This window comes from Coloeus monedula (genome assembly GCF_965178545.1).
Source record: "Coloeus monedula genome assembly, chromosome: 6".
Taxonomy (NCBI): Eukaryota; Metazoa; Chordata; class Aves; order Passeriformes; family Corvidae; genus Coloeus; species Coloeus monedula.
This window is the reverse complement of record NC_138786.1, coordinates 60,660,516-60,675,350: the sequence shown is the minus strand read 5'-3', so window position 1 is coordinate 60,675,350 and position 14,835 is coordinate 60,660,516. Positions and strand designations below refer to the sequence as shown.

The window sequence follows — 14,835 nt, the reverse complement described above, 5'->3', positions numbered from 1 at the left end:
GTAAGTCAAGACGTTAGATTTTGAGATTTAGTTGGAAATATCCAAAATTTGTATCCTCCAAAATGACTCTACTTGTGCCAGCAAAGGGAGATAAATGATGTAAACTTATCCACATTTTAAACCCACCAGTTCATCAAGACAAAAGCTTAAATGTTTATTACAAAAGATTTTATTGTCGTTATTTACACCCGTTCCTTGTTAAGTGTACAAATGTAAACATTTCTTATAGATGTATTTCTCTTATCTTACAGTTCATCCCCTGCTCAGGTTGGATGACATCTTTTGAAGCATACAGGTGGTGAGGAAAGTTAAGCTATATTCACAGAATATACATCTGCGTGCAGGGAGAGTCCTCCAGCCCTACGCCAGCGGGATGGACACTGTCCCGTTGGCTCTGCTCCTGCTCCTCGTGTGGACACTGGATTCTGTCATGTCCTCGGTGTGATCCTCACTCTTCTTCTCCTTCAGGCTGTTGATGAACCTCAGGGTGATCTCATCCCACTCTTCGGGGAGCAGCATGAGCAGGAACCCGATGCAGATGATGATGGTGGCCCCCAGCCGCACGACGCTGAAGATCATTTTGTGCTTCAACAGGTCCACGGCTGGGAGGAGGAAAACAACAGCATCAAACCTGCAGCAGGATGGATGGCAGCACCAAGGGCAGCCTGGCACATCCCTGGCTGCTAATCAAACCATGGGCTGCACTCTGGGTGTCACAGTGGCCTTGTGGCTCTCAAATCTCCAGAGGGAGCAGCTCCCTGAGCCCAGGGAACAGCTCTGACCTGACAGTGCAGCACTGGAGGTGCCACATCTCCCCTGTCCCTCACTGCTGTGGGCAGGATTGGAGGAATCCAACCCTGAGGGGTTGGATTAAGCCTGAAGATGTCCATGGTGAAGGAGCTGGAGGGAGTGTAAGGGAGCTGGAGGGAGTGTGAGGGAGCTGGAGGGGCCCAGCCGGCAGAAAAGGAGGTTCAGGGGGAACCTTCTTGCTCTCTGCAAGTCCCTGACAGGAGGGGGCATCCAGGGGGGGATAGGGCTCTGCTCCCAGGGAACAAGGACAGGACAACGGGAAAAGACCTCAGGTTGGACCAGACTGGACATTAGAAAAAAATTCTTCACTGAAAGAGTGGTAGAGCACTGGAACAGAGCAGTGGTGAAGTCACCACCCTTAAAGTGTCCAAAGAATGAGTGGACATGGCACTTCACTTTATGGTTTAGTGGGCACGGTGATGGTTGAAGATTGGACTTGATGATCTTGGAGGTCTTTTCCAACCCTAATTAATCTATGATTCTGTGATTTCTGCTCTGATAGAGAAGGCCCTTTATGGTAACTCTATCTACAACAGGCTGCACCAGCAGAGTGTTTCCTCAGGGGGCAGGGACCAGGGATGGGGAGAAAGCAGCATGTGGGGCAGAGAGCTCCAGGTGCCTCCAGGCCCAGCCTGAGCTCCAGCACCAGCACCCACAGCACACCTGAGCCCTCAGGCTCAGACATTGTTTCACAGATGCATCCCCCTAAAACCAGATGCGTTCTTGTGCTCAAACCCCCAGAGGGATGAAGCTGAGGAGACTGAGGAGCAGAGACAGAGGCTGTTCGACAGGACTCTGGAGAAAATTTCCACCCAGCAGATTATTTAGGCAATAAACTGCTTTCTGAGTGCCCATGGGCTTGTTTTCCCAGCAGCAGTCGTGGCACTGGTACCTGCATTTCCAGGGACGCTGAGCACGGTGCCGATGGAGATCAGGATGGGGTAGGTCAGCACCACCCCAACATTTACCAGGATATTGAAAGCTAAGGAAAAACAGAGAAACAGAGAAAATAATACACCAGAGTGAGACATTTCTCCTCCACCTTGACCCTACAGGTACAATACGTGGCATTAAGTATCCACACCACAATGAGAGAGTTGTCACGAAGTGATTAATTTTTGGTTTTTTCCATGTGAGCAGGAAATCAAGGGAAATTCTTCACAGGGGAAAGGGGAGAGCTGTATGGCCTTTCACAAACTGTAAGACTGAGGTTATCACACTCATATTCCATGGCTTTGCCCAGGCTTTAATCAGGTAAAAACAACCTGGCTTGGTTTTTTGGTTTGTTTGTTTGTTTGTTTTTACATGACAGCATTCCCAGAGAGCTCCAATTTCCTTGAAAGATTAAAAAAACCCTTATAGTTTGCTTAAGTTTCCTTAACCTGTCCTTGAAAGATTAAAAGCAAACTTATGTTTGATCACCCACCACCCAGTCCTGCTGCTGAGTCCCCTGCATAACAGGAACACGAGGTTGCTCCACAAGGTTGCTCCCTCATGGTTGGGTTTATACACTTGGGTGATAAATGATCCCTAATTTTGGTCCCCTAGGAGCTCAGGGGGCAGCTGCAGCTGTGGTTAGAGCAGTTCAAGGCGTTCCCAGCAGCTCAGCTGCCAGCCTGGCCACATCTCAGGACTGGATGGGCAACGACATTCTCTTTGCTGCCATTTAATAAACGTGTAGCAAGACAAAAACCTCTTCAATTATGGAGTAACAGAGACTTTACTGAAGGAAGGCTGTTGTTTTATGTGGAAATTAAAATGCCCCTGGGTTGAATCCAACAGATACTTTGCTGGCAATTGTGGCTCAGAAAGAGGGAGCCTTATGTGAGCCCTGCCCAGAACCTGCAGCACCCCCAGAAAGATGTCCCAGCACTGGGGGGCCCCCTGTCAGTGCACAAACATCCCCCAGGAGCTGGCTGGGAACATGCAGACCTTTGAAATGGGATTTACAGCAGCCAAGCTGTGCCAGAGACAGGGGCATTGGTGTGGAACTGCAGTAGGGATGAAAAAATGGGCAATTAGTACGGCTGCTTCATGTTTACTCCCTGCTATTACTGTTAAATATTAAATATTATTAATTATAACTATGCTTACATATCAATTATTAATTATATATCAATTAATAGTAATGTTTCATAAAGTGTAATGAAAAACACGAATCATTTCTAAGGAGCACCAGTTTGCACTGGGACCAGAATTAATCTGTGAGAGAGCTCTGCTGCTTAAGGGGACAGGGGGAAATTGCTTGTGCCCGAGGCTAGTTTTGCAGAAAAATAAATGCATTTTTTTATCACCTACCTAACCAGAGACCAGCTACTCCACACAGGTAACCCCACGGCACAGCAGAGAAGGGGTACCAGTACTCCACTTTTGTGAAGTACAGGATGATGGGGGTGATGGAGATGAAGATGAAGTTGAAGAAGCCCAGGGTAGACACGAAATGAGCCGCTTCTCCGAAGTTTGCACTCCCAAGAAACATCTTGAACAAAACCTGGAGATGAGAGGAGAGAGGAGAGGTTTAGACTTCATACCTATCACGGAAGCACTCCATTTCCTTGGGGAGAGTGGAGCAAAGCACAATATGCCACAGCCTGGCCCTTTTCCTGCACAAGAGTTCTGCAAGGGGATCTTTGGTCAGATTTGTGCCCTTTCCTGTGTTTTAGCAACATGTCTTTACCACGGGGATGGCTGAGTCTGCATAACTCCAAATGCCACGAGAAGCAAGTGCAGAAGAACCCAGGAAAAACCAAGAATAAACCAAGAACCCAAGGACACACCATTCATGCAGCAAATGTAGAGGATTTGGGCTGAGTGTGGCACTGTTGGGACTTGGGAGAGGACTCCAGTGACTTCCACAGCATGACCCTGCTTTGAGAGGAAAACCAGCCAGGAGGGGCTCACTCTGTGAGAACTTGTCCTCTATGAGCCTAAATTCATGAACTTTGAGTGACTTGTGAATGGCCACAATGAATTTATGAGTGAGATGAGCGAAGTCCAAAACTGTGAGGGCAGCTTCTGATCCTCACTCCAAACTCACTCCAAACTTTACACACGCAGCTGAAAATAAACACAGCCACACTCAGCCCAACCTGTTCCTGAGACACATCCCTGCCTTTTCCATCCCTCACCTTCCAGAGCAGCCACTTCTTCCAAGCAGAGGTGTCTCTAATGAATTGCCTGTGCCAGGCTCACACCAGGGCTCAGAGCCCAGCATGTGCCAGGGAGCTGCAGTGCAGACCTGGGATGAGTTGGCCATCCCTGCCCAAAGAAAGCAGCATTTCCCTGGCTCTCCTCCCTGCTGCACATGGAAAGCCCCTTTGAAACCACCCTTTGAAAGCCCCTTTGAAAAGTGCTGATAAACTTCACTGGCATGATTAAAAAATGACCTTAAACTCCTCGTGGCATGGCAGTGGAGATTTCATTAAAGACTCATCAAGAAAAGCCATTCTGGGTAATTGGCAGGTGACAACTAATTACCCTCATGGTAGACTTCCCGACATTGTGGCATCGCCTGGTCACAACACGAATGATGCAGGAGTGACGAACAGAATAAAACATTGATTTCACAGCGATTCTCCTTGTACTTGTGTCTTTTTAACAGCCAGTGGTAATGAATTTAGGAGTGCCAAGAAACAGTTGTGACCTACCTTATACAACGCAGACGTGGAGGCTGATCCCACAGCGTAGGCCACCCCGATAATTGAATCACCCTGGAAACCATCAGCATATGCCATCATGACAATTCCTGTGATTGCCATTATTGCTGCCACTATCTGCACAGACAAAGCAAAGCAATGTAAAGCTGAGATCATCACTGGGAGGGGCTCCTCACAGCGTCACTACCCACTGGCTCTGACTTGGAGCTTTCTTGTTTTCCCTTACATGGGAAAGATCGTGGGAGAGATGTAACGCATAATGAAAGTGTGTGCACTGATAGGGAAATGGACCTATCACTGCAAATTCTGCTGGGGCCTACTGACAGAACATCCATCATTATGTACTTTGTCAGCTGAACCTCCACCCTGGAGAGGCAACTGCAAGATCAAGAAATTTTAAGACAGACTGTGCTGCACAACAAGAGAAATACTTAGCAATGCCACCAATTTGACTTGAAATGCAAACATTAGATGGCCAAACATCCTGGAAATTTAGTCCAGGGGAATGAGCCCTGTATTTTGGAATAGCAGGGTACCACAGGGAGCTCTTCCAGATGTTTTGGCCATGCCCTGCCATCTTTTTTTGGACAGACATGACCAGATTTCTTCATGAAGCCTTTACCTTTGTGCTTAGGTTTTTGGTCTCTTTTGAAAACCCCACAGAAAGCATCTAAGGAGCTTCAAAGAAAAAGAACAGGAATCATTAACTACAGAGTATCTGAAATCCTGGGTCTTGACTCCAAGAACCTTAAGGAAGTGGTGGAGAGCCCAAAGTGTTTTATTCTTTTAAAAACTCCCCCTCTCCACCTAATTGCCCTCAGCAGGTAAATGTGGAGTGTGAATTTCAAAGACACTGAATACCCAACTTCCATGGAGTGCAGAGGAAAAGGTGTCTCCTGAGCCAGTGCACAACTCCTGAGCCAACACCAACGTGACATGGGCGCTTCTCTTCTTGAAAACATCACTGAACTTCATTGAAAAAATATTTAGTCCTAGATAAATCTAAGCTTCAGCCCACAGACTTCAAAGGCATCTTGATCCAAACATGTGCCCTCCTGCAGAGCAGCCTGACTCTCAGAGCTCACAGTTTTACCACGAGTCCCAGAAAAACCACTGATACTAATCCCAAGCAGATGTGAGCCAGACTGAGGCATTAAGCACAAAAAGTCCCACAAAATAACTTCAGCAGAGCCAGTCAGTAGAGTAAAACTGTTTTTCAAGGGACACACCGGACAGGGACACATGACAGACTCAGGTGAAGGTGCTCCCACACAGGGGACAATGGGGAACCCAGAATTAACTCCCAGGGCAGGGCTAATCTGAGACTCCAGGTAAAAATGTCAGTGCTCCTAAATCCCTTAGGTATCCAGGCCAACATCTTCCCAGGAAAACTCATTTCCTGGGGGCAGCTTTAAGTCCTTCCCCCTCACCATCAGCCCTATTTCACCAGTCCTTGAGGCACACAGGTGCCCCCTCACATGGCAGTGGCTGTGCCAAAGGCAGAGTCACAAACCCCACTGCAAGTCTATATCCCACATTACCTACATGTGGAACACCCCAGCTCCAAGATACAGTTGAACAAAGCTGCCACCTAAACCTGAAGGTATCACTGATAGCTCCAAATTCACCATGAAATGGCAGCTGAAATCCAGATCCCCCAATGCCGTGGGCTGGAGGCACCTCCCAGTGGTGTGATGAGATCTGGGGGGGCTTTAGCAAAAGGGGACCAGGAGGTTTCCCCCTTCTCCTTCCCAGGATAACACATTCCAGCAGTTGGGCCATCCTGGGAGACACCACAGAAGTCCCAGCCTCGAAGCAATGCCAAATGACAGCCAGGACCCCTCAGACATCCACAGCCTCTCCTCTCAGCGCCCAGAAACGCCCCCTGCCCTGCCAGACTGCCTGGCTGGATCACCTCAGGCTGCTCCACACGTCCTGCCCGGCACAGAAATTCAGGATTTCAGCTGTCAGCTGGAGTATTTCCAGCAGGGTGTCTGTCTCAGAAGGCAAAACAGAAGAGCCCAATGTAGTAATCCCCTTCTTCCAAGGGCAAGGATGGAGATTTAACTCTTGGTGCACTCACTGCTCACTCCTTTCCTTGTGTCAGTGAAAATGAGTAGATCCATCATCCCCTTTCTTCCTACCATGAAAAACTCATTCCCAGTCTGTCTACACCAATTTTAGAGAGCCAGTTTCCTAATTTAATCAAGTACTTATAAAGCCAAGCACTTTTTTGTCCCTGAAACAACTAAAATGATGGACACATGTGGAGCAACAACACCTCCTGAGACCTAAGTAAGACCTGAAACTGAAAACAGCAAAAACATTATTTAAATTTCACGCTCAAGGCTCCTCCTGCACGTTACATACCAGGGCATCAGCACAGCTGACCTGAACCTGCCTCAGGTGCTGGCTTTAGAAACCTGAGCTCACATCTGGGCACTGCTCTGTGCTGACAAGCAGCAGCAAGGTCGCAGGGAAGCAAAGGTGGCTGTCAGCTCATTAAACAAGGCTTTTAATTAATGGAAGAGCATAGAAACTTTCTTTTGGAGCCTCCTAGGTATGGAATGAAATTAGCTTGCCTCTTTTATTTTTTTCCCTGAAAGAGAACAAGGCCAACCAGTGGCTTATCAGAAACATTTTTTAACATTTGGAGCACAGTAGAAAACAAGGTGCTGTAGTAAAGAATCACAGAATCCCAGAACAGTTTGGGTTGGAAGGGAATTTAAAGATCATCCAGGTCCACCTTCCACTATCCCAGGTTCCTCCAAGCCCCATCCAACTTTGCCTTGAACACCTTCAAGGATGGGAAGAGAACTCTCTCCAGGAAAAATTCAACATTTTCAGGGCAGAAAAATGTCCCCAAACTACCTAAAAAAAATTGATTCAACTCCACAGATGAAGCCCAACCAAGGGCTTAAATATGCAAACACATAAGCATGTGTCTAAATCTAAGCAGCAAAAGCCAGCAGAACTACTCAAATACATAAAGTCTTTTAAATATTTGTGCTTTCTGTGTTCCAAAGCTGTCAGGACTTCCCAAAGTGTAACAGAGGCACTTTATTAATGTGAGAGAGAGATGTTCAGAAGTGTCCAAGCGAAGGTCAGGGTGCAGGCAGGGATTGTGCTGTGTGTCCTTGCCCAGGGCAGGAGGTACTGCAAGGTACCTAAGCTCTGCCTGCACTACTTTTATGGATAAATAGAACCAGAGGATCGTTGAAAGTTGGAAAAGACCTCATTGAGTCCAACCCTAACACTGCCAGATCCACCACTAAACCATGTCCCCAGGCATCACATGTACACATTTTCTGCACACTTCCAGGGTTGGTGACTCTACCTGGGCAGCCTGTTCCAGTGCCTGATCACCATTTCTGTAAAGAAATCTTTCCTAATACCCAACCTAAACCTCCCCTGGTGTTTTTCTCTCACGGTGTGGGTGCTACAGCTTCACCACTGAGGGCACGTGGCTGTCCCTGCAGAGCACACACTCTGGGTACCTCAAACGCAGCCACAAGCACCCGAAACTTGGTGGGGAACCCTTCTGCAGTTTTCACTGCTCCCACAGGTGGGATTGTGCCATTCCACAGGGTGGCCAGCAACGCAGGGTTGTCTTTAAACGTGGCACCTAAAAATCCAGCCTTGCAGCCCGGCTGGCAGCTGAGCAGGAGTGGTGCCAGGAGATCAGAGGGATGTCAGGCAGCTCCCACATGCCCGTGGGCATCCATGGCCAGTTTGGGGACTGCTGCAGCCACACTGGGCACACAAGGAGCTGGGAATGTGCTGCAGAGCCACTGCTGTCCCAGGCACTGGAGCATCCCCACCTTGATGCGCCCGACGGCTCTGGAGCTCTGGAAGAGCTGCTGGGAGCTGAGCTCCTTGGAAAAGCTGGTTGAGCTCCTGGGTGCAGAGTGCTTCTGCAAAAACATGGCTCAGGGTATAGGATTAAACCTGTATTTCTTTTCATGTCCTCACTGTCCAAATAACCCAATTCCTGCTGCTCTCCGAGGCGTTGCGGGCGAGAGCAGCTGAGGCATTCAGAGCACAAAAAGCTGGGTTTGTGCTGCTCTGTCGTATTTTAGCTCTCAAACTCTCTCCTGCGTGGTTATTAACATCATTAAGTGTTATTCTGTCAGGAGAGCTGCTGGAAAACGCTGTGAATTACCTCTCCAGCAATGGGCATGCAGGCTCTGCCAGTGAGCAGTGAAATCCAGTTCACGTGCAGGATTTGCTGCTCACTTTTCCTGCCAGGTTTTTCCTGTGTGAACCCCACAGTGTTTACAGCACTAATACTAATGCATATTTATGGCAACCTTTTTTTAACCAGTGAAAAATAAATAATAACTGAAAATAGCTTTTATTTCTAGATTTCTTCAACAGAGCAGGCTAGGAGAATACAAGAGCTATGCTTGCTCTCCCAGAAAGATGTTGCTTTGAGACAAAAATTAGCTTAAAGGGTACCAAATTTTCAATTTTTTCAGCTGGAACCTGAGATGATCAAGGGACAGAGGGGGGTAGTTGTTCCTGTTACTTCTGTAGAGGAGAACTGAGGTTTTTAAACCCTGTTTATTCTTTGAGTGAGTCAGTGGGCTGAGCGTGGGTCCCATTCACCTGATGTTTCTGTGTTTTCAGCTGTGTATGAAATAGGCACACAGGTGTCTGGCTTTACCTTCAAGCACTGGTTCACTTCCACGCTTTCCACGGAACTTAAATCCAGCTGCTGGTGGTCCCTTCTGGTCACACCCATCACACCTGGCCCCAACCTGCCCCTAATGAAGGTTCAAGGCTCTCAATAATTCAGTCAGGATTGTGCCCAACACGACCTTGAGCCATTTCAGGGGGGAATTTGCATCAAAGAACTGGCAGAAATCCTCACTACTCCTCATCCAAGGTGTGAAGCCAACAGTTTACATTGCTGCATGTTGGGAGATTTGTGTATGGAAAATTACAGGGAACAAGTTTGCTTTCCCCAGATCCAGGGGCACATCATTTTGAGTTCTGTTTTAAATTTCTGCAGGGTCCATTTTACTGGCAGCGAGTCCTGTAACACTTCAGTGCAAAACACGCCTTCATACAAAACAGCTTTGTTCCTTTTAAAGCAGTTTTGGCCATGCACATGTGTGTGTGAAAAGTGACAGAGTAGCACAAGAAAAATACATCACACATTGAAAATAAGGAATAAAACCTGTATGTCTACCCAAACAAGAAATAAAACCGCTTTGGTTAGAACCTAAGCATTCATCACTAAGTTTAAAAGAAAATGAACTAAACTTCAGCACAGTAAACCAAGACAGAATAGGTTTATAGGAAACTGGAAGTTCTTCTGTTGTAATTCATGAAGTTACACTTGGCTGTAATAGCTCCTTGAAATGCCCACACTGAATTCCCTCTGAAGTTCTGAGGTCTCTAACTGATCCTAAGGTTTAGGCCTGCATTATAAAACTAAATGAGAAACGTTTTCATGGTGTATCTACACCCCAGTGCAGCAGTGCTATGGCAGCACCACGGCTGATGGGTTTAGGTGCAATTATGAAAACATGAGAGAGAGGAAAACGAGGCACGTTCATTACCCTTGCTCCCATGAACCTGTCTTTGAGCACAATCCAAGAAAGCAAGAAGACAAAAGCTTTGTTACAACAGAACAGGGCAGAGACGTCTGTGGCTGTGAGCTTCTTTAAAGCCAGTAAATACAGGTAGTTAGTCAAAGTCCACAGAATAGAAAAGGGAGCAGTCCTTTTAAGAAAGAGTTTCAGCGTCAGACCATCTTCACCAAAAATCCGACTGCATTCCCTACGAAAAGAAAAGAGTTTCAGTCTCAGCCAGGGTTTTCCTTAGCATTCACTCCAGCACAACAAACATTCATTAGGCTTTTATCGTTCCTGTGCTTTTCCTAACTACTTCACACGCCCAAGAGAATCCATTATTTAATTTACATAGGGAAAACAACCTACAATCTTCTTAAAAGAGCAATTTCGAAAGAAGAAAAGAAGTAACTTACCTGGAATAATCACACTCTGGGCAACAATAATCCCAGGAACTCACACACAGAAATGAAGGTTATCTATAATGCTCTGACAGCTCCCAGACTCTGCCTTCAAGGCCATGAGCACAAGGATTAGAATCATCATTTTTTCTCTGCAGCTTGCCAATTTTCTTTTTTTGGATTGCTCCAAGCCCTGTTTTCATTCCTACTGAAATACATTTTTATGTATGGCCAAGGAAGCTTTAAGAACTGCCTAAAGATACTCAAAAGGACTGCCAGATACATCAGCGTGGTGGGGAAGGGAGCCACCAGGCAGTGGGAGTGAGCCAGGCAAACAGGAGTGTGTGAGGAAGACAGGAAAGGGAGGGAAAAGTATTTAACAGCTTCATTTTATTATACAGTGAAAATCTGTGTTTTCTAGGAGGTATTTCCTTGAGGATTAAATTCCAAAGAAAACCTCCAGCTTCCCAAACACTGTGTCACACACAGCTCAAGTGAGCTGCTTGCTTCTTAGGATTTCAGGAATCCCTGCCTTTCCCAGGAATCAGGGAAGGATGTTTTTTAGCAACTCCACTGTCTGCACCCTTGGCTGAAGGTATTCCTGAAGATATTCCCAGTGTGCTTCACTTCTTGGCATGGCAGGCTCTCTGACACTGCTCAAAACATGGGAGGTCTCACAAGTGACCCCAAAGAGCAGTGGAGTGAACCAAGGCACCCTCAACCTGCAGCACATCATTCCAAGGAAAGGGACATGGAGGGAATCATCCAAATGCCCGGAGGCTCTGGGGCTCCAAAGTGCTCACAGCCAAACATGGCTGTGTTTGGAAGACTGCTGAAGCACCCACTATGCAGAACTAATTAGCAACTTCAAAGATTGCACTGCAATGTGAAATCAAATATATTTGTTATTTGAGGGTGCTGGGGGTGGTATGCTAAATACCTTGATTTGGAAGACGAAATCGTTTTCAGGGCCCCTTAACCATTTTTACTATTTCCTGGGAATTTTGCTGTTAAAAACATTGCAGCTTTTCACTGTTAAGACTGGAAACCATCACTCTCATTTTGAGGAAAGTAGAATAGTAACATCTGTGTAATAACTGAGATCAGCTACATCTTAACCTAAATGATTCTATGATTCTACGTAATAACCACTCTTCTGCTGCCACCAGGACAGCCTGGGGTACAAAGCAGTCATTCCTGGTAATAATAAATTCCATTCTCAAACTCTGTTCCAGGGCATCCCGTGAGTTAACACTCAGGCTGGTAGATCTGCTAATTACCTCCTTCACTCTAGTTGACCTCAACGTTCTCAGAGTCCTGTTCACCAAAGATCAGGATAAAAATGCTTAAAATATAAAAAAACCCAGCTACTTGTGTGCATCATTTATCTGAGATACAAAGCCAGCACTTGGGGAAGCAAATAAATCAGTGCCTAACTTTGCAGACTTTTGTAACTGATTTCAACAGGAGTTAGAGGTGACAAGTTTCCCTGTTTGAGAAAGGACCCACAGGTGGCACTTCAGTGTTTCCTGGCACACAGATACAGCAGTTTACCTATAAAAGATGCTTCCCCTTGAGACTCAGGTGGATGCAGAGGGTGATTCTGGGCTCAGACCACATCTCACCTCAAGACAGGTGGGTGCACCATGGCTGTGTCACCATTCCACAACACCAGAGCCAGCGTGCCCCATGTCCTGACAAGAACAGACCTGCACTGTGAACTCCGGACCTCTGTGGTGGGAATTCTGCCATCACTTCTGGGGCATGACTGGATCATGATAAATCCAGCCTGCCTCAGGAGCTGTCAAGATTTTAGAGGAAAGAAGCCTATGCTGTGTTAAAACAAGGCAGAAAGGTGCCTGGGCTGCCTCCAGAAATGCGGGGCACAGCTGGACCCGGATGCCAGAACGGGCCAGGTTTTGCTGTCCTGCAGATCTCTGGGATGTCTGCACACAGACAAACCCAGAGCAGAGCCAGGAGGATGGATCCAAGTGCCCCGACAGGGTGAATCCTCCAAGGAGGAAGGCTCAGTGGTTATTACATTATTCTGGGTCAGGCTCTGGGCACCTGGTCAGTGATTTGGGAGAGGCAGCTGTGGCTGCCCCAGCAATGGCACTTATCTCTGAGTTCCCAGAGGCAGTGGGAGGGATGAGCAGGGATGCACAGCTAGGAAAAGAATCTGGAAATGCTTCACAGGCCCCAGGCGATGGGCTGTTTTAAGCAGGTGGAAGGGCCTCCATCACACAGCAGTGACCAGAAAAAACAGGCGGTGGTGGTTCCTCAACTCTCAGTGAAGAAAATATAGCAAAGTCTCTGACAGGGTCGTGCTGAGTGAGGCAGAGACTTGATGAATTCACCCCTGTGCCTAGGAGAGCTCCATGAATAATGCTCAGTCAATGAGGAGATGGGGAGAATACTTTATTTTCCCAGTCACGGCTACAGCAGATTGCCTGAGGCTTTGTGAGGGATGGTGGCTCAGTGGTTAACTCAGCCTCTTTGACATGCAACTAAAATTAAACTTGCAGGAGTCATCAGACATGACAGTGATTAAAACCCTGGGCTCAGGAGAGAGGGCTCCCTGGAAGCCTCCCCACACAAATAATGTTGCAGGCTGCTGACTTACAGGCACAGACGTAGCTAAGGGCAGCTGACCCTGAAACTATGACAAAAACTATTTCCAAATGCACAAGAAGTCTATTTAAAACCTGCTCTCTAACACAAGTAACTCCTTTTACTTGCAGGTAGCCCTCAGCCATCAGCTCTGGGCAGCATGCCATGCTCTCAGGAATTACAGCACCTCAGGCAGTCGTGTAGCTTTGCCTCTGGCACCCACTAAATAGCTTGTGTGCCCTCTCAGTTATTCTGATGCCAGGCCCTGCACAGGAACGGGTTTGTTCCCCCCTGACACACAGCAGCCTCTGGAGTGAAATCCAGCAGCTGGTTATAAGCAGCTCACAGAACAAAACAGCAAACAGGCAGAGACCTGGGGTACAGGAACACAGAGAATGCAGTGACATCACCTGGATTAGAACTTGGCAAGGCCACAGTGACATTAGGGCAGCAAACAGCACAGCAGCACCTGCTGTGAGCACAAGTCATTCAGTGCTTCTGCCTGAATGACGGCATCTGCAGCCATAAAATGCCTCCCAGCTCCACTGCAGGGGACAGGCACCAAACTGAGTGTGGTTAAGCACACTGGTGAGTTGTCTTCCCAGGACTGACCGAATCTGAACTGTCAGAAAGAGCCTGACCAGCTCTATTTGTCTGGTGGAGAGCTGGAGCAAAAGGAAAGTGAATTCTGCGTGGAACTCTCACATAAGCAGTGCCTGGCTCAGGGGGCAGCACCAAGGAATGCTGTGTCCCACAGGAATGGCCCATGGGAAGCCTAGCTTTGTGCTGATGGTGTTCCTCATGTCTCCTCTGAAAAGCCCTTTGCAGTCAAAGTCTGGATTTGCAGTTTATTCCACAAGTGGCTGGAGGAGCTGGACTGAGCTACTGCTGCAACACAGAAGGAGAGGTTTGTGGGTGAGAAACCCGCAGTGACAAGTTTCATGTACAATACCAGCTACTTATGGCTCAGCCTGCCCTTCTGCTCACTTCTTGTTCTCCAAGAAATCCAACTCTTCCTGGTGTGTTTTGTTCACATTAAACCTCCACCTACCAACGCTTTCCCTGGCCAGTGGCTCGAGGCTGGGAAGAGCCTGCAGCACCAATCTCAGCTCTGACACCGTGGGTACATCCTGGCAGGAAGCTCCTCAGTGTCACAGTGTTTGTCCCTGAGAAGCCAAGACGCCAGATGGGGAGGCAAAACGTATCGACATTGAAAATGTCACCCACCTACTCCACACCACAACTGCATGAGGACCCTCAATGAGGTCTGTGCAGCTTCTTCTGCTGTGGTAAACGCTGGCAGGGTTTGATTTCCTACTGCTGAGCTTCCTGAGCTTCAGATCATCTTACCCAGCACTAGTGGAAGGAGTTTCAAGCTCTTTATGCAGGACACACTTTTTATTTACAGTGCTGAGGGGATACCAAGAGCCATGTCCCCTGCCTGAAAACAACCAAGACCCTTCACCTAAACGCAGCAGGGAGTTCATAACCATGAATTATTTTCTCAGACCACAAGATTGAATCTCTAAGGTAAAGGGTGAAAGGTAAGAAATACACAACTTATAATCTCAAGTATTATAATAATAGAATGCTAGAGTGGTTTGGGTTGAAAGAGACCTTAAAGACCACCCAGTTCCACCCCCCTGCCATGGGCAGGGACAACTCCCACTATCCCAGGTTGCTCCAAACCCCATCCAACCTGGCCTGGAACACTTCCAGGGATGGAGCAGCCACAGCTCCTCTGGGCAACCTGTGCCACAGTCTAGAACTTATTTTCTA

The 14,835-nt window shown here is 47.4% G+C and overlaps 1 protein-coding gene across 4 annotated transcripts in view; it reads right to left on the bottom strand.

Moving 5' to 3' along the window:
• Positions 1 to 266: 266 nt before the first annotated feature.
• SLC35F4 (solute carrier family 35 member F4) overlaps positions 267 to 14,835 on the bottom strand; it is a gene marked incomplete at its 5' end in the record, with an annotated part of 112,665 nt that continues 98,096 nt past the window's right edge. For 3 of the 4 annotated variants that reach the window (XM_082283029.1, XM_082283031.1, XM_082283030.1), the window contains 5 exons: positions 267 to 602; positions 1,703 to 1,792; positions 3,109 to 3,301; positions 4,458 to 4,583; positions 10,034 to 10,253. In XM_082283029.1, the coding sequence (XP_082139155.1) occupies positions 361 to 602; positions 1,703 to 1,792; positions 3,109 to 3,301; positions 4,458 to 4,583; positions 10,034 to 10,253 (871 nt within the window). In that variant the 3' untranslated portion in view covers positions 267 to 360. The remainder of the gene's footprint in view (positions 603 to 1,702; positions 1,793 to 3,108; positions 3,302 to 4,457; positions 4,584 to 10,033; positions 10,254 to 14,835) is intronic. The other variant, XM_082283032.1, reaches the window with a different exon arrangement.